This window comes from Phoca vitulina, unplaced genomic scaffold (assembly GCF_004348235.1).
Source record: "Phoca vitulina isolate PV1807 unplaced genomic scaffold, GSC_HSeal_1.0 scaffold3, whole genome shotgun sequence".
Taxonomy (NCBI): Eukaryota; Metazoa; Chordata; class Mammalia; order Carnivora; family Phocidae; genus Phoca; species Phoca vitulina.
The window spans coordinates 27,901,141-27,920,699 of record NW_022589706.1 but is presented as its reverse complement, the minus strand read 5'-3'; the positions used below and the strand labels follow the sequence as shown (position 1 = coordinate 27,920,699).

The 19,559-nt window shown below is 40.1% G+C and overlaps 1 protein-coding gene across 1 annotated transcript in view; it reads right to left on the bottom strand.

The window, feature by feature from the left end:
* The window catches only part of UBE2K (ubiquitin conjugating enzyme E2 K), a 72,050-nt gene extending 61,973 nt beyond the window's left edge, over nucleotides 1-10,077 (bottom strand). The window contains exon 1 of the mRNA XM_032400221.1: nucleotides 9,802-10,077. Within this exon, the coding sequence (XP_032256112.1) occupies nucleotides 9,802-9,864 (63 nt within the window). The 5' untranslated portion in view covers nucleotides 9,865-10,077. The remainder of the gene's footprint in view (nucleotides 1-9,801) is intronic.
* Nucleotides 10,078-19,559: the final 9,482 nt, after the last annotated feature.

The following is a 19,559-nucleotide window of genomic DNA, read 5'->3' as shown; positions in this document are numbered from 1 at the left end:
GTACCACAATTACCAAAAAAAGAGCATTAAAAAAAAACAAAGTTAACAATTAAGCCACATAATGGAAGTAGACGAAATCATATAAATACATAAAGAGTTCCTGCAAATCAATAAGGAAAATACAAACCATCCAAATTTATTTTTAAGATTTTTATTTATTGGGGCACCTGGGTGGCTCAGTCAGTTAAGCGTCTGCCTTCGGCTCGGGTCATGGTCCCAGGGTCCTGGGATTGAGCCCCATATCAGGCTCTCTGCTCAGCGGGGAGCCTGCTTCTCTTTCTCCCTCTACCTGCTGCTCTGCCTACTTGTGATCTCTCTGTCAAATAAATAAAATCTTTAAAAAAAAAAAAAGATTTTTATTTACTTATTTTTGTGTGTGTGTGCACGCACACAAGAGGGAGGGAGAGAGCACACACACCTGTGCGGGCACGAGCGGGGTGGGGGGGCAGGGGCAGAGGGAGAAGCAGACTCCCTGCTGTGCTAGGGCTGCACAGGGCTACGGATGCGGAACTCGATCCCAGGACCCTGGGATCATGACCTGAGCTGAAGGCAGATGCTTAACCAACTGAGCCACCCAGGTGCCCCAAATTTTTTTAAATGAGTAAGGAATAAGAACACTAAGTTTGCAAAAGAAAGCCTAATGGCCAATAAACACAAAAATGTGCTTAATATCTCTACTGGTAAGGGAAATTAAAATTAAAATAAGCTACCATTTCACATCCACCAGACTTACAAAAATGTAAGTCTTACAAATGTCAGGTCACTAGAACTCTTACAAACTGCTAGAAGAGTGTAAACTGATACAATCATTGGTAGATTGAAGCAATATCCAGTAATGCAGAAGATGCAAATACACTCAGATCCTACAATACTACCTCCTAGGAAAAACTCTTAGGTATCCGAGAAAACATATATAGTAATGTTCGATGCTTTTTTTTTTTTTTTTGTACAACAGCTAAAAGTTGAAACTACATGCTGTCCATAGAGAATGAATAAACAACAACAAAAAAACTGATGTGAAATACTACATAATTTAAAGAACTAAAGCAACATGCATTGTCATGGATAAATTCTCAAAAAAAAAAAAAAAAAGAACACTAAAAAGCAGAGTTGCAGGAGGGGCGTCTGGGTGGCTCAGACGGTTAAGCGTCTGCCTTCAGCTCAGGTCATGATCTCCAGGTCCTGGGATAGAGTCTCATGTCGGGCTCCCGGCTTGGTGGGGAGTCCGCTTCTCTCTCTCCCTCTGCCTCTCCCCCTACTTGTGCTCGCTCTCTCTCTCTCAAATGAATTAATAAAATCTTTAAAAGAAGAAGAAGAGGAAGAAGAAGGAAGAGGAGGAGAAGAAAAGTTGCAGGAGATGTAGAATATTACAATCATCTACGAAAAAAAATTTTTAAACTTTTAAAAAGAAAAAGTGCTTTTATACTCAAAATTACTATGGTTTCAATAGTAAAAACAAACGTATGAATGGTAAGGATACAGGCATCTTCAGCACAGTGGTTACTTCTAAGAAAGAGAATGGAAAAGGGAAAAGGTTACAAAGTGAACTTCATCTGTATGTTGTTTTATTTCCTGAGGGAAAGGGCAAGTTAACCAAGTATGAGAGAGTTAAGGTCTGTTAAATCTATACCATGACCATAAAGGTGTTCACACCTACTGTTTTCTAAACTTCTAAGTATAAAATATTCCATAATTTTAAAAAGCATCTTTAAAAATAATGGACAGGTAGCAAGCAGCAGACATGATTGTACACTATTCTTTCCACCATCATCAGTAAATATTTGGGAGTCAGAGACATAGTTTCCAACCCCTGTTCCACCAAGTTGCTTGATACTGAGAAAGTTACGTACTTTCTCCAGAGCTGCAATTTTCTAATCTGTAAAATAAAAATAACATCAATCTCATAAGGCTGCCATACATGTAAAATGCCAGATAGTAGGCATTAAACTGTAAGTATTTATTATTTTAAATTTGCTAAAAGCAAAGAACTAAAGGGAGAAAAAGGAGAAAGGTTTTGAATGAAATGAAGTTCTCTCCTTTGCAAAATTACATAAGAGAACACCACGGATGTCAGATGGATGTGACCGCCACTTTCTATTTTCCAAGACCCAATTTTAAAATAGGAATTTTAGGGGCGCCTGGGCGGCTCAGTCAGTTAAGCATCTGCCTTCCACTCAGGTCGTGATCTCAGGGTCCTGGCATCCAGCCCCATTGGGCTCCTTGCTCAGCGGGGAGTCTGTTTCTCCCTCTCCCTTGCCTCTCCCCCAACTCGTGCTCTCAAGTGTGCACACACTCTCATTCTCAAAATCTCTCTTTTTTAAAGATTTTATTTATTTATTTAACAGAGAGAGTGAGCATGAGCAGGGGGAGGGGCAGAGGGAGAAGCATGCTCCCTGCTGAGCAGGGAGCCCTACTCAGGGCTTGATCCCAGGACCCCAGGATCATGACCTGAGCGGAAGGCAGATGCCTAACCGACTGAGCCACCCAGGCGCCCCCTCAAATAAAACCTTTAAAAAAAAAATAAAGTAAGATAGGAAGTTTACCAAGGGATTCAAGATTACATATACCATAGGATCAGAATCTAGATTTCTTGGTGCAGTTCAAGGCCACCAGAGCCTTATCAAGAAATCCCAAATAATCCTGTAAAGCTGTATTATCTGAAAGGCTTCCAAATAAAGTACTTCTTTTTCACTTAAAAAGGTCACATTTTAACACAAACTTTTCCCCAATTTATAATTGTCTCCTAAAGAAAGGTAACTAACATCTTGAGAACAAGGCCCACATTTTTCTTTTGCATTCCCCTTGGCCACAGGTTGTTTGCACACAGGTGACAAAGAAACTCTATCAGAAGTACTAAAGCTCGTTCATTTAAATCTTTTCTGCAGGCAAATTCACATAGAGCTTTCACTACACCACTGAAGGAAACCTTTATGATCCAAAACAACAATAAGCAGAATATGAACATATAGCTAATTTTGACATCTTAACAGCTATCTGTTCATATGTCCCAGGAATTGCTCTGAGCCCTGTAAAGGCTCAATCTTCCTACATTCTTACAGATAGGAAAACTAAGATACAGAGTCAATGCTGCAGGTGTTAAATAGAAAAGCCAGGACTCAAAGCAAATCTAATTCCAAAGCCCACGCTCTTAATCACTAAGCTAAATTTACTCTATCATGCTTAAGGAGTGAAATATCTCTGCCTCCTGCCAAATTTAAGTTCTCACACCAAGACAGAAAAAAAGGCAAAATATACTTAAATACAATAGTCAATATTAAATCGTCACTCATACTTTATTAGCATTCAGCATTTACAGTATTATTTATGAAAAAAATAGTCCCATAAAGCAATCATATATAATGGTTAGAATGGACTGGTATGCAAAAAGCCTGGGTTCATTAACCAGATCTGTATCACTGAATAACAATCAATTTCTTCAGGCCTCAGTTTCCTGATCTTACAGATGAGGAGTCTGGCCTAGATCTAAGGTCTCTTTCAACTCGAATACTCAATGCATTTTAACACATTTTCTAAGACACTACTAATACATTTTTTGAACAAAGATTTTGTGTTTTGTTTTGTTTTTTTTAAAGATTTTATTTATTTATTTGACAGGGAGAGACACAGTGAGAGAGGGAACACAAGCAGGGGGAGTGGGAGAGGGAGAAGGAGGCTTCCCGCTGAGCAGGGAGCCCGATGCGGGGCTCGATCCCAGGACCCTGGGATCATGACCTGAGCCGAAGGCAGACACTTAACGACTGAGCCACCCAGGTGCCCCGTTTTGTTTTTTTTCTTTAAGTAGGCTCCACGCCCAGCACAGAGCCCAATGCAGGGTTCAAACTCACAACCCTAGCCAAGATCAAGAGTTGGATGCTTAACTGACTGAGACACCCAGGTGCCCCCTGAACAAAGATTTTGAAGGGCATCTTCTGAAAACCTTCAAAATTAAAACAATCATATAGTATACACTCACATCTATTCTTTTACTCAAACATACTCAGAGCAAATCTGTACTATCAGAAGTCAGGAAAGTGCCTGGAAAGAGATGGCTGGGCGTTCCTGTGGTGCTGGTAATATTGTTTCAGACCTGATCTGGGTGCTGGTCATACTTTATGGTTACCTTTTACTTTGACATGAAAAAAGGTGTTTTTTGCTAAAGATAATAGTGAAGATATTTAGGCGCTAGTTCCACAACTATGTGTGTATATCAGAGCTGTGCACGCAACCTTTCTAAATATGTAAATGTGTTTCTTGCCTAATTTTGTCAATAATCTCTGCACCCTAGTTCCAATTCAGGTGCCTACAGAAAAAAAAAAAAATCATATACTTATAAATTCCAGTATTCCTGTAATTCCTTTGGCACTGTCTTCTGAAATTTGAGGTCGGTCTTAACTTTCCTTTGGAACCTAGCTCAAAAACCTCCCTCCAATATTATAGACCTGAAACTAATATAAACCTGTATATTAACTAACTGGAATTAAAAACTACAAAACAAAAACAAAACCCTCCCTCCATACATATACCCTCAAAACTCCCATCATATTTACTCTTGCACCTAACATTTTTATTTATCTCCAACCAAGTAAATCTGGAGCTGTGGCCAATATGCTCAATAACTGTTGATAACATTATTTACTGGAAAAAAAGAATATATATTCTTCACAAAGGGGTGACATGTAGGGAATCCCAGATGCATCTAAATCTATGCCTGACGGACAGAGATCAAAGTCTTTACAATAGTAAAATAAAACAAGAAATGCACCCCAAACAGTATTACTTGGACAGGCTCTAATTTTTTTTTTTTACCCCATCAAAAGCTTTCCTCACTCAGCCCACACCCAGAACCCCATAAGGCACACTATTTAAATAAGTTACGCAGAGCTATAACTTATGTAACTGTAAAAACTGCTTTTCTACTCTTAAAAAAATTGTTCAAATTCCGGTTACATTCATTTCCAGCAGGGAATTTCACCTTTTTCTTTAAATCAAAAAGGAAAGAGTTTAAAAGAAAAAAATCATTTACAAAGGGAAAACAAATGTAGAATCTTAAAAACATCACTCAAAACTAGTAGCAGCCATGCTATAAACTTTTTTGTACCTTTACTGTCCATCTTTTAGATAAAATATACTACACATCTTACAAAGTTAATAGTCTGAAATGTTCTCCTAAAGAGTTTTGTCTACAGCAGTGGTTCTCAACATTTGGCAAAGTCTGGAGACGTTTTAGTTGCTACAACTGGCAGGGAGCAAGGGGAGGTAGGGAGGAGGGTTAGCTGTGCTACTGGCAACTAGTGATAGAAGCCAGGGATACTACTAAACATCCTACAATGCAAAGAAGAGCCACTCTGACAGCAAAGAATTCATTATCCACCTAAAATGTCAATAATGCTAAGAATGAGAAACTATGGTCTACAGAAATCAACAGATTTACTTCTAAAGACTTGCGAACTAGTTCTATAGATCAACCTAGATCAAATATATTAAATTTAAAATGACACTAAATACAAAATACATTTAAACACTTAAAAGAAAACTTACACTATAGTTTTCATGAAATCAATTTGTAATGCCATAAATTAAAATATTCCCTATTGAAATCTCAGAAAATGTTAGCAAAGCACAATTACAATATGAAAAAACTACAAATAACATATAACGATCAAACACGGGTATGTGCACTGACTTAAGGGCATTTTACTTCACTGAGCTTCAAATTTTAAAGTATTTTACAGGGGTGCCTGGGTGGCTCAGTCTGTTAGGTGTCTGACTCAGTTTCAGCTCAAGTCATGACCTCAGGGTCTTGAGATGAAGCCTGATGCAGGGCTCTGAGCTCAGTGGGGAGCATGCTTGAGATTCTCTCTCTCACTCTCCTTTTGCCCCTCCCGCAGCTTGCACTCTCTCTCAAATAAATATTTTTTAAAAGTATTTTGCATATTGACATCAACTAAATCTTTAAGTAATTTACAGGTTAACACTTATTTTAATGTGTTTCTTTTTTAAGATTTTATTTATTTGTCAGAGGGAGAAAGGGAGAGAGAGAAAGACCACAAGCAGGGGGGAGCAGCAGGCAGAGGGAGAAGCAAGCTTCCCACTGAGCAAGGAACCCCACGCGGGACTTGATTCCAGGATCCTGGGATCATGACCTGAGCCAAAGACAGACGCTTAACTGACTGAGCCACCCAGGCGTCCCTTATTTTAACGTTTAAACTATTAAATTAGGTTGTGTTTATTTATTTATTTTTTTAATTAGGTTGTGTTTAAATCCTGTAACCAGTAATACAAACCAGTCTCAGTTATTTTTAAATAATTAAAGCATGCCTATCCTTGGAAAGTAATGACAGTGTGCTACAATATAAACACAAGCAGACCTAGATCCAAATCCCAAAGCTATATGTTTGCAGACAAATAATTTAACTTCTTTGAATCTCAATTTCCTCATCTAAGAAATAGGAAATCTAATTCAAAGAATTGTTCTTGAAAATTAGCAATAATGCATAAACAAATGGTACCGAGAGCCACTCTACAAATGGTGGTTAGTTGTTAACAGCAATAATAAAAATACAACCTGTGAATACAGATTATAGTTTTATTATATCCTCACAATCAACACTTCACTTAGTAATTCGACTCATAAAATAACTATAAAATGTATTTTAATCAATTTTCCATTCCTGGCAATTTGAAATATTACTTAAAATTCACACATATATAAAATTAATGTCTGACACATAAAGGATGGATTTCCAAACAGTCTCAAGGAAAAAAGGCCTAGATGCCTTTATTATTTTTTTTTATTTATTTATTTTTTCTAAAGATTTTATTTATTTATTTGACAGGGAGAGACAGCCAGAGAGAGAACACAAGCAGGGTAAGTGAGAAAGAGAGAAGCAGGCTTCCCGCCGAGCAGGGAGCCCGATGCGGGGCTCGATCCCAGGACCCTGGGATCATGACCTGAGCCGAAGGCAGACGCTTAACGACTGAGCCACCCAGGCGCCCCTATTTATTATTTTAAGTAAATAATATATTTGCATGACTCAAAACTCAAAAGGGATCCTTTGATGCCTATTACCCCAGACACCCATTCCCTTATTTAGAAGTAATCAATTTTACCAATTTCTCACTGAGACAAATACATATATTTTCCCCTTCTTCCAACACAAATGGTGGCCTCCTCCACACTATTCTGCACCTTGCTTTTCACATTTGATTTATCTTGGAGACTATATTTTAATTAACACACTCCAAGAATGGCCACTTACAACTTCTTATGGTCAGAATTCAGCAAATGTCAGCTATCTTTATAAGACAACTTAAAAGGCCAAAAAAAAAAAAAAAAAAAATCCTTAAATCAACCAGTATTCTTAGTAAGCAAGAGCATATGAAACAAACTTTGGTAAATGTCGAGAGTTACATAAATGAAATGATGAAATACTTGGTTACTTGACGAGACACTCAAAATACTACATTTCCACACTTAAAAAGGAAACACGTGGACTGTACTACAAGTCCTTCAATGAGCTGAAAGTAATCAACATAATCCACTTATAGAACTGGGCCTACTAAATTATCAATGAAATAAAATATTGGTGAAAATAAAGCTATTTATTGGTTATAATCCAAGATTAAATTATCTGACCCTTTTCTAAATGTACTTTGCAATTTATTTTCTGGAAGAAGTTTCCTTCCAGATTTATAAAGGTACTCTTCTTAAAAAAAGTAATTTGTTGCATTTCTATTCTCTTCCTCTGAGATACTATAATGCTTACTTGAAGCAAGGCTTCAGCATCCCTTACATATAAAGAGCAGTACTGTTTTAACAATATGCATACTAGAGCGATACTAGATTTCTTCTAAGCTTTAATTGAAGTACTAAAAATATCATGATGAATGTCACCTCATATAAAGCAAAGAGACCATATGAATTACGAGAGCAGTAACTTACCATTTTTAAGTAATAGAAAATAAAGTATTTGAAAGAAGTCTTATATTCTCAGGCTTGTACAACTTTATTACAGAAGAAATGTTTTAGGCTGTTGGCAACTGTATTAACTGAATCTTTCATTAGGAATATATATGTCAACTATCCTGGAATATATTTTCTTGCAAATAAAAAGTGAGAATTATTGTTTCACTGTATATCAGTACAGACATTTATGACCCTATTTCTGCACTGTACCGCAAAAATACAAAGTCATCCTTCCATTCAGAGTTTTGGCACTTGAACAAATACAGAGGTCAGAGTTCATACACATGCTCTGTAAAACAGATCATTTCTCACAGACTACTACATTCAATAAATCTGCTAGTATTGGTTATTTTTAAGTTAATTTTAAAGAATTATATTCAACATGTCTAACTGGAAAAATGATCACTGTAGAATCAGTGACACAAATAAAGCTCAAGTACTATCATTTATGTCTATTACTCATCACATACTTAGAATGATGAATTTCACAAATCATTTAGATTATCAAAGTTCCAACATAAGAGAAAAACACAAATAGTAATGATACGTTTAATAATGGTATGTGACATCTTGAAAATAATAAGTATTTCAGTATTACTTTTTCATCTCTCTTTGTTAAATCCAAGGAGGAAAAACAACTTGGCATTCTTGTTGATTTGAGTATGAAAAATTGTACCAACACTTGCATAGTTTTGAGTCAAATCACTAGGGAATTTTAAATATATTACATAAATAAATATGGCCAACATCAGAGTAAATTCTGCAAGACTCAAGAGCAGCTTGAGACCAAAAAAATGTTTTTAATAATTTCAGATAAGATACATCGAGACAAACCTACTCAATAAGGAGGTATAATAATGTACTGATCTGGTGAAATCCCATGTTTTTAATAGGACTGTTTTTAAAAAGTAAGAATCAAGTTAACTATGAGGGACATCATAATGAAGTTTCATGGCACAACACAACAGTCACAGAGGCATTGTCTTAGGAGAAACTCTGATCTGTAACTTGTAAACAATATTTTGAAATAAGCTACTCATACCCTCCATTATTTTTTCCTAACGAAAAACATTTAAATGCCTTTAATACACCAAACAACTTGCCTTCACCCAATCAAAAAGCTTTAGATGTCAACAGAAAAGAGGCCTAGAAATTGGGGGCCGGGGGTCGGTGAAAATGAGATAATGATCTAATTTGGAATTAATTTCCTACCTCAGGTGAAAATTCCCTTATCTCCCACTCAAATAAAATAGTATCCCATTATGTCTCCTCTTCTCTCCCAACACCGAACTAAGGAGGGAGTAACTCTGAACGTCCTTCCTTCATCAATACCTAAGGCCTTTTACCGCTCCTTCCCAAAGGAAAGGACACTGGAGGCCAAACAGGCTATAATGTAGAATACCCTTAAAAGTGTGGGCCTTTGAGCAGCGCGGCTCTCCGGATCCAGTTACCACCTTTCCCCTTCCCCCAACCCACTTCCCGGGTTTTCTCAGGCTCGGCCTGCTCCCTCCACACCCTACAGCCACACTTCCAGCTGTTGCCACTGCCTCGGGGCTCTCTCTAGAGCTCACACCCCTCCAAGAAGTGCCCCCTTCTCCATCTGCCCCCCAAACCGTGCTCCTCTCCAGACCACCCGCCCGCGAGGCGGTCCATCCCAGGGCCCAGGGAGGGGAGGAGAAGGCGACGGAAGCAGGGGGAGACTGCTGCTTCCCCACAGGCAAAAGGGCGACCGCAAGGAGGGCCAACCAGGGGTTACCGGGGATATTGGGGTCTCCGCTGGAAGAACCCTCCCGCCCTGGGCTGGGGTGGGGGATGTCCGGGAGTTCATTTCTGACCTCCTCGCTCTTCAGCACCTCCTTGAACTCCCGCTTGATTCGCTGCACCGCGATGTTGGCCATGTCTCCGCCCGCAGCTGATTCGTACCCGCCTCCTCCGCCACCGCTACGACCACCGCCACCGCCGCCACCTCTTCCACCACCGCCTCCTCCCTCGGCGATTCACACCCGAGCACACGAACGCTGCCACTGCCACCCCGGCCGCCGCGCTCTCCTCAGTGTGGAATCACCTCCGCGCCCGGCCACCAAAATGGCGCCGGGTCCGCGCATGCGCAAGACGCTGACCCGGCCGGGCGGCGCAGCCGCTCCTGTTGTAGCCCCATACGCCTCAAACGCGAGCCCGCGCCGCGCCGCGCCGCGCGTCTCTGGCGGAGCTGCGGCCGCGCGGCTCCGCCCTGCCGGCGTCTGGGGCCAGGAGGGTGCGGCTTCCGCGCCGGCCCGCCCTGCCAGGGCCTCCCGGGTCCTCTCTTGTGCCGCCGTCACTCTTCAGATCACTGCGGTGTGGTCGGGGCTTCCAGCCCATGGCCTCTGACTGAAGACTGAGCGCAGCCTAACGGGTTCACGCGGCCCCACTCGACTACGAGCGCCTACGAGCGCCGTCCTGACTCAGCCAGACCCAGAACCCACAGGCTTAATGTGCCTGCCTGTGTCTAGTGTATAAAAGCACCATTCCAGAACTCGATCCGGCCCATTTTCTGTTGTTGTAGCCCAGAAAAATCCACTGCGGTCCGTTTTTGTTCTGAAGCCATTAGAGTGCCACTACTAATCCGATCGTTCCAGGTACTACACGTCACTGAATTAAGAATGGTCGTTGTTGGGTCCCATCAGGTGTATTTCAAACAGGTACTCCATGTAGATGCCTGAGGTGGATTTAGAAGCCAGATGTTGATCTCTGAGCTACTTAGATAATTAATACTGAGTTTTAATAGTTTTTAACCTCGAGTGTACATCAGAATCCCTGAAGAGCTTGTTTAAAAAAACCAGGTTGCTAGACCCCCATCCCTACAGTGTGGGGTGGGCCTAATAATTTGCACCTCTAACAAGTTCTCTTGCTGCTACACTATGAGAACCACTAAACTAAAACATGTGAAAATACTTTGTATATTAAAGTGAAAAATGGAGAAATAGAGGCTTCTTGTGGAGGAACGGTAGCTTTACTTCTGTAAGCCTAGGGCCTGCAACGGTGTCTGGCAGTAGTAGGCACTCAATAAATATTGAATGAACAAATGAAGATAAGAGTAAAATGTTTTAAGCGGAAAGTAAGTTTGAAAGGCAATTTGAAAGTCGTTGCTAGGGTTTCAGTAAATAATATGGTTTTGGTGCTGAGCAGTACTTTAAATAGAATAAGTAATAAAGGTTATTTAGTTTTTATTTCATGAGCTTCTTTCACCTAATCAATTAGTAAAGTGTCCTCCTAGAAAAATATCACAAATACACGGTCTTAGCAAAAATTACTAAAATTATGGCACCGAAAAGGAACTATCCCCCGGCAGTGAATCATTCAAGTGGAAGTACATGGAAAAAAAGAAGTTCTTGAACTTCTGCCACAGGAACCAAGAAGAGATTTTTGATCCCAGCTCCCTCCATGCTAGCTATCTTGGCCAACCTTGGTTTCCTCATCAGCAAAATAAGGAAGCTGGATTAGATGATGATCTCTTTCAAGTTTTAAGAGGTCAGAATTCTAAAGCATCCTTTGGAAACATCTCCCAAAGTGGACTAACATAAATTATAAAAACGCTTCCAGCAGAGCCCCCTAGTGGTTCTAAGAGGAACCAACTATACCTCTGGGTCATGGTACAATGAATTGTTGGTATAATGTAAATCATGCAATGCTATGTGTATTTGTGTCAGTACATTAAAAATAGTTATTTTGGGGCGCCTGGGTGGCTCAGTCGTTAAGCATCTGCCTTTGGCTCAGGTCATGATTCCAGGGTTCTGGGATGGAGCTCTTCATCAGGCTCCTGCTCAGCGGGAAGCCTGCTTCTCCCTCTCCCACTCCCCCTGCTTGTGTTCCCTCTCTCACTGTCTTTCTGTCAAATAAATAAATAAAATCTTAAAAAAAAAAATAGTTATTTTGAAGTCTGCAAAAACTGTTTTGAGTAATTTACATTTGTCGACTTCATTCAGTCCCCAATCTTAATCTTGGAACTTCAAAGAAACTTGCAACACTCAAAGCACGGGGGGACTGCTTAGAAGAGTATGGTAATTTCTTTGGCGGAGAGGGGTTTGGTCTTTTTTTTTTTCTTGAGAGAGAGAGAGAAAGCAGGGGAGGGGCAAAGGGAGAAGGAGAGAGAGAATCTTAAGCAGGCTCCCCACTTAGCATGGAGCCCCACACAGAGGGGGGCTCTCAAGACCCTGAGATCATGACCTGAGCCAAAATCAAGAGTCAGACACTTAACCGACTGAGCCACCCAGGCACCCCTGGTCATTTTTAAACACATATAATCATTGGCCTTGAAATTCTACTTCTAGGAAGTCATTCTACAGTCCTTCCAGAGAATGAGGCAACTACATATTAACTGATAATGAGACAATTCCCAAAGTACATTTTAAGGCAAAAAAAGCAGTATGCTAAATGCAATGTGTTATCTTGGATTAGATCCTAGAACTGAAAGGACATAACTAGTGAAATCTAAGTAAATTCTGTAATTTAGTTAATAGTATTGTACCAATATTAATTTCTTAGTTTTGACATGGTACTATGGTTATATAAGATGTTAACATTAGTAGAAGTGGGTAAAGAGTATACAAGAATCTCTGAAACTTTTCTGTAAATCTACAATTACTCCAAAAGAAAAAGTTTACTTTTGAAAAAGCACTATGCAGTCCATATTGTATGTAGTATACCACCATATGTGTGAGGGAAGAAAGGAATATGCTTGTGTATATACTTGTGAATCCTCAAAATATCACTGGAAAAATGCATAAGAAACTGACAGTAGGGGATATCTCTGAGAAAACAACTTAAATGCCTTGGAGAAGGCAAAATGGGAAAATTTTCACCCTGTACCCTCTTGTATATTTTACCTATTCAAAACTAAATTTTTAAAAAATGAGTTTCCAGTAATGCAGATTATAAGCTCTTCACTATTATGATCTAGTTCTGGTTGATTACTTCATTAAAAATTTATTAATTAAACAAATAATTATTGAGTGCCTACTATGTGCCAGGCACAATGGAGGCCCTAGAGGTATATCAGTGAACAAGAAACAGAAAACCTCTGGAATTGCAGGATTTACATTCTGTCAGGGTAGGGAGAATTCATCTCAAAGTTCAGTCCACAGAAATGCGGGGGGTCCCTGATATGTTTTCAGGGATCGGTCTGCAATGACCAAACTATTATCATAATACAACTAAGACATTATTTGCCTTTTACTATATTGACATTTACACTGATGACATAAAAGCAATAGCGAACAAAATAATTACTATACTATTAATAATTTTATTAATACCATGCACTCACTTTCGAAAATACCAGTTTTGGGGTGCCTGGGTGGCTCAGTCACTTAAGCGTATTACTCTTGGTTTCGGCTCAGGTCATGATCTCATGGGTGGTGAGATCAAACCCTACATCAGTCTCTGTTCGAGATTCTCTCCCTCTGCCCCTCCCCCCTCTAAAATAAATAAATAAATCTTAAAAAGAAAAAAGAAAAAGACAAAAAATACCAGTTTCAGAGGCATCTGGCTGGCTTAGTTGGTGGAGCATGCGACTTGATTTCGGGGTCCTGAGTTCGAGCCCTGCAGTGGGTATAGAGCTTACTTAAAAAAAAAAAAAAATACCAGTTTTACTTTTTTTTTAGTAAGAATTGCACTTTTATTTATTTATTTATTTATTTATTTATTTATTTTAAAGATTTTATTTATTCATTTTGACAGAGACACAGCGAGAGAGGGAACACAAGCAGGGGGAGTGGGAGAGGGAGAAGCAGGCTTCCCGCAGAGCAGGGAGCCCGATGCGGGGCTCGATCCCAGGACCCTGGGATCATGACCTGAGCCTAAGGCAGACGCTCAACGACTGAGCCACCCAGGCGCCCCTATTTATTTATTTATTTAAAATTTTTATTAAATGTTAATGGGCCCGGGAATCATGACCTGAGCCAAAGGCAGATGCTTAACTGACTGAGCCACCCAGGAGCCCCTCACTTTTTTTAAAAAAAGATTCTATTTTTAAGTAATCTCTACACCCAACATGGGGCTTGAACTTACAACCCTGACATCAAGAGTCACATGCTCGGGGCACCTGGGTGGCTCAGTTGTTAAGCGTCTGCTTTCGGCTCAGGTCTTGATCCCAGGGTCCTGGGATCGAGGCCCACATTGGGCTCCCTGCTCCATGGAAGCCTGCTTCTCCCTCTCCCACTCCCCCTGCTTGTGTTCCCTCTCTCGCTGTCTCTCTCTCTGTCAAATAAATAAATAAAATCTTTAAAAAAAAAAAAGTCGCATGCTCTACCAACTAAGCCAGCAAGGTGCCCCCTCCCTTTTTTTTTTTTTTTACCAGTTTCACCTTAGAATGTGTTTGATGAAGCAGTAGAAATTGATTTTATTAAATTTCAACTTTTGAATACATGCCTTTTTAATATTCTGTGTCATTCATGGGAAGGATAGAGAAAGCACTTCTACTGCATACCAAAGCACATGGTTAAGCATTTGCACAATTGGTTGAGTTGTGAGCTAAATTAGCCACTATTTCCATGGAACTATTTTTACTTAAAATAATGATTGAGACAAACTATGTTTATCAAGGGTTGGGTATTTGGCAGACATTTTATCACAAATGAACTAGGTGAGCCTGTCACATCAAGGAAAACAACTGGCAGAATTTGTTGCCAATGATAAAATTCAAACTTCCAACGAAAATTAGAGTTTTAGAAAATATATCTGCCCCTGTGACTTGACAGCTTCTCAATACACTTAAAGATGTTTTGATTAAATTGATGGTGAAATTAATAAATGTGATTGCTTGAAATCGTATAATGAAATGTGTTAATATTTGGAAGATCTGCATAAGCCAGTGAACTAGTATTTTCTAAATGACCAATGCATGATGTTACAAAATCATGCATGGGTATAACCTCCATTCAAAGTGTGCGACACACCAGTGGATTTTAATGTAACAGAGTACAAAAAAATTCACTGGTAACATTTCAGATTCCACATTGCAACTAACCTTTGAGGAATGACCCCTTGTATGGATTTAGTGTAGTACTGAAGAATAATATCCACAATTATCTGAAAAAGTTACTAAAATATTTCTTCACTTTCCAACTACGTATTTGTATGAGATTGAATTTTCTTCATCTACTTCAACCAAAACAATATATGCACATACTGACTGCAAAAGCATATGTGAAAATCCAGCTGTGTTCTATGAAGCCAGGCATTAAAAAGAGATTTTATCTTGGAAAACACAATTATTTTCACTCAAGATATATTATACAAGATATAAGTATGTAATAGGTTTATTATAGTAGTTTTGGTTTATTATAGTAACTACATTGTTAAAGAGAGAGAGCCGGGGCAAGCGGGGTGGGGGGCAGAGGGAGAGAGAGAGTGAGGGAATCCCAAGCAGACTCCATGCCCATGCCGGGCTCAATCTCATGACCCTGAGATCATGACCCAAACTGAAATCAAGAGTCAGCCACCCAACCGACTGAGCCTCCCAGACACCTCTATTATAGTTATTTTTTATTTTTTATTTTTTTTAAGATTTTCTTTATTTGAGAGGTAGAGAGAGGAGAGACAGTGAGAGAGTACAAGCAGGAAGGAGAGGGAGAAGCAGGCTCCCTGCCGAGCAAGGAGCCCGATGCAGGGCTCGATCCCAGGACCCCGGGATCATGACCTGAGCCAAAGGCAGACACTTAACAACCGAGCCACCCAGGCGCCCGTATAGTTATTTTTTTAATTTTTATTTTTTTGCAATTTTTAAAAAGATTTTATTTATTTATTAGAGAGAGAGAACATGAGCGGGGGGTGGGGGGGAGAGGCAGAGGGAGAGGGAGCAACAGACTCCCCGATGAGCAGGGAACCCAATACGGGGCTCGATCCCAGGACCTCGGGATCATGACCCGAGCCGAAGGCAGACACTCAACCGACTGAGCCACCCAGGCGCCCCCATTATAGTTATTTTAAAATAAATGTTCCAATAATTTCTGTCTTAATTTCTAACACAATGTTGTTTAGCCCATGTAAACAAATGCTCTTTGGAATCCTCGATATTTTTAGAGAGTATAAAGGAGTCCTAAGTACATTGGAGTATACTGTACTGCTTAGGCACAAGGGTTAGATCTAAAAAGTCACACACTTTCAGAGTATATAACTTACATAAACATTATATATGTGAAGGTTGTCAACTTGGTTTTAGATTGATGGAGAGTTAATCTGGTAACTCTTCTGTTGCCTCTCACAGAACAATGTGTTTTGATCTGTTGATTCACATAAAAAAAAAATGCAGCAAGGCATAATAGTGCTTTGCTGACCCCTGATAATAATCGCCAAAATCTGAAATGTGCAAGTCTTCCTTTTTGTAGTTCTTGCTAGTTACTGTTACTGCTCTTCAGATTCAAATTTCTTGTTCTTCCCAAGGCAGAGCAATTTTTTTCCCCTAGTGCCCTTTTCTGGCCTTGTTTTTACCAGCTTTTTTGAAACTTTTTTCCTTTCTTTCTCTCATCACTGCCTGTTCTACCCAAGCCTCTCATTTAACTTTTTTTTTTTTTTTAATACCCAGTCATAACTCTGAGGTCATTTTGCCTTTTTTTCTTTCACTGAATTCTGCCCTTCCCATCTTATCTTCTCTCCCCAACCCACCCCAGCTGAGGTAAGGAGCTCTAGCGGCAGGAGTGGAAAACAGCATTTAGATCCACAGTCGAACTTCTAAACTTAGCTCCAGGCCAGTGGGCACCACAGTAGTGATTGTAATGCACATTATATTATTCCAAATTTAGAGAACAGAGCAGAACTCCCCCCATTGTGGCTTTCAGAATATGTGCAGTATGGTTTTAGCTGATTTTAATAGCACAGAATAGGTTTCCTTGTCTTAAGTTACTGATTTGGTTCCTGTTAGGCACAGAGGTTCTTTAGGTGGGAACTTTTTGAGGGAAGGACTTTCTAATTTCACTCTTTCCAAGGAATACACAACTACAACTGGGACATGGCTGTATGGCCTTCACACTTCACTTTTACGACACGAGCCAACTTTCCGGTAGGCCGCCCTCTGCTGACCATCTCAGTTGTTTTTGCTGAGTTGGTTGATTCCTTTTTGTCCTCTAAACCACAGTCCTCTATTTTAGACCCTAGAACCATTGGGGCCCCAATGCAAAGATCCCAATCCGTTAGAAGCCACTCTCCAATATCCCCTTCCTTTGGCCATCTCAAAGGCCAAGAACTTCCCACTAAATAAAATCCACAACTAGCTTCTACCTATTCGACCCCTCAATCATGTCAATTGTTTATCATTCATTTAGAATACAGAATTTCATAAATCATATAAGCCTCATTAAGTTGGTCAGATAGTCTTCGTTTGTTCCTGCAAATCCACTCTCCAAAAGTCTCTACTCTGTGCCCCTAGATTCTGGAAGTATGATCTGCAACATTGTCCTGACATCAATAAGGCTTCGTTACCTTCTGGATTTCAGTTGAGTGTGGCCAATGAATGGGAGGCTCTGGCAGGAAATGAGACTAAGGATCAGCAATGCTGTATTTCGCTACCAAAGGCTGCAGTTTCTGTCCAATAGCTCTCGCCTCCAGCTATAGCTACAGCTACTGCTAGAGCTCTTTTAGGATTCTGGTAATCTTGCTCCCTCTACCCTTTCAAGCCTGGACGTGCCAAGCAGTCCCTGCTATTGTTAACCTTTGTCAGCTTCCTGTAACTTTTATAGTCTCTTTAACAAATTCTTCTGATTAACCACCTGCTTTCTGCCAGGACTCTGTCTGATAAACCAAGGTACAACAATAATTTCTTACTTTCCTGGATATTGCTGTCATTGAGGAAAGTTACCACTCTCTCTCTACTGTTCTGTAGGCTCTGCATTAGGATTAGTGAGCCCAGTGTAACAACTTTCCCCACTAGGGTGATGACCTAACTCAGAAGGACCAAGTGAGAATGACCACTATAGGTATTGCCCTATGAATAATAGAAAAATATCTTTCCCTTTCTTGATGCTCCTTCGTAGAGATTCATCGCCACTTGCAGATCACTGTAGCTGAACATTCAACTGTACTATTCTAGGGAATAGCTCCTTTCTACGGTGAACGATCCAGATTGAAGTGTCTCTTTCCAGAGGTTTAGGGAAGCATGTGCAAAGAATTCTCCCTGTGCCCTCTGAAGCTAGCAAGCAGCATAACAGGCACTCTCAGGAGACCCTACAGAGGCCAGGCTTCTCTGCATAGCAGAGCTGTAATGAAAAGCATAATCCAAAGTAGCAGGAGACAGACTTATCATATAAACATCTCAGCAAAAGCACTGTGCTCAGAATTTGATGCAACTACATTTTATCTTCCTTTTTATGAATTAGATATATTAACAATTTTGTGAATTCTTACACATCTTTAACCTATTAGTATATTGTTAAGTTAACATTAGGAAAGACCGTTCTGTGTATTTTTCTTTTTTTCCCTCCTCCCCAGAAGGTTATTTTTACTTTGTTTTTGAAGATTTTATTTATTTATTTGAGAGAGAGACAGAGCATGAGCAGGGGGGAGGAGGCAGAAGGAGAGAGAGAAACAGCTCCCCACTGAGCAGGAAGGCCTACATGGGGCTTGATCCCAGGACCCCCAGATCATAACCTGAGCCAAAGACAGACACTTAAGGACTGAGCCACCCAGGTGCCCCTTTAGCTGTTACTTTTAGGTCTTTGATCCATTTTGAGTTAATTTTTGAATATGGTGTAAGATACGGGTCCCACATTATTGTGCATGTGGATGTCCAGTTTTCCCAGCATGATTTGTTGAAAAGATTATCCTTTCCCCAATGAATAGTCTTGGTCCTTGTTGAAAATACTTTGACCAGGCGCCTGGGTGGCTCAGTTGGTTAAGCAACTGCCTTTGGCTCAGGTCATGATCCTGTAGTCCCGGGATCGAGTCCCACATCAGGCTCCCTGCTGAGCAGGGAGTCTGCTTCTCTCTCTGACCCTCTTCCCTCTCGTGCTCTCTCTCTCATTCTCTCTCTCTCAAATAAATAAATAAAATCTAAAAAAAAAAAAAAGAAAATTCTTTGACCATGTATGTAAGGGATCATCTCAAGCCTTTAAACACAGGTTATTCTTATCTTTCTTCCCAGGCAAAGCTTTACATTTGAAGAAAAGGCACTATTATCAACATTTATGAGTATACAAGTAACTATGTTAGATGCTAGGGATACATAGAGAAATAAGATGGACTCTGCTCATGAAACTACCAATTTATTGGAGGAAATAGAATATCTCATTAAAATACATATAAATAACATAGCATATGCTAATTTAAAAATAAGTGCCACTTAGGGGCGCCTGGCTGGCTCAGTCGGTGGAGTATGTGACTCTTGATCTCAGGGTTGTGAGTTCAAGCCCCACATTGGGTGTAGAGATTACTTAAAAATAAAATCTTTATTAAAAAAAAAAACTGTCTGTGTGGCTCAGTCAGTTAAGTGTCTGCCTTCAGCTCAGGTCATGATCCCGGGGTCCTGGGATGAGCCCCACATTGGGTTCCCTGCTCAGCAGGAAGCCTGCTTCTCCCTCTCCCTCTGCTGCTCCCCCTGCTTGTGCTCTCTCTGTGTGTCAAATAA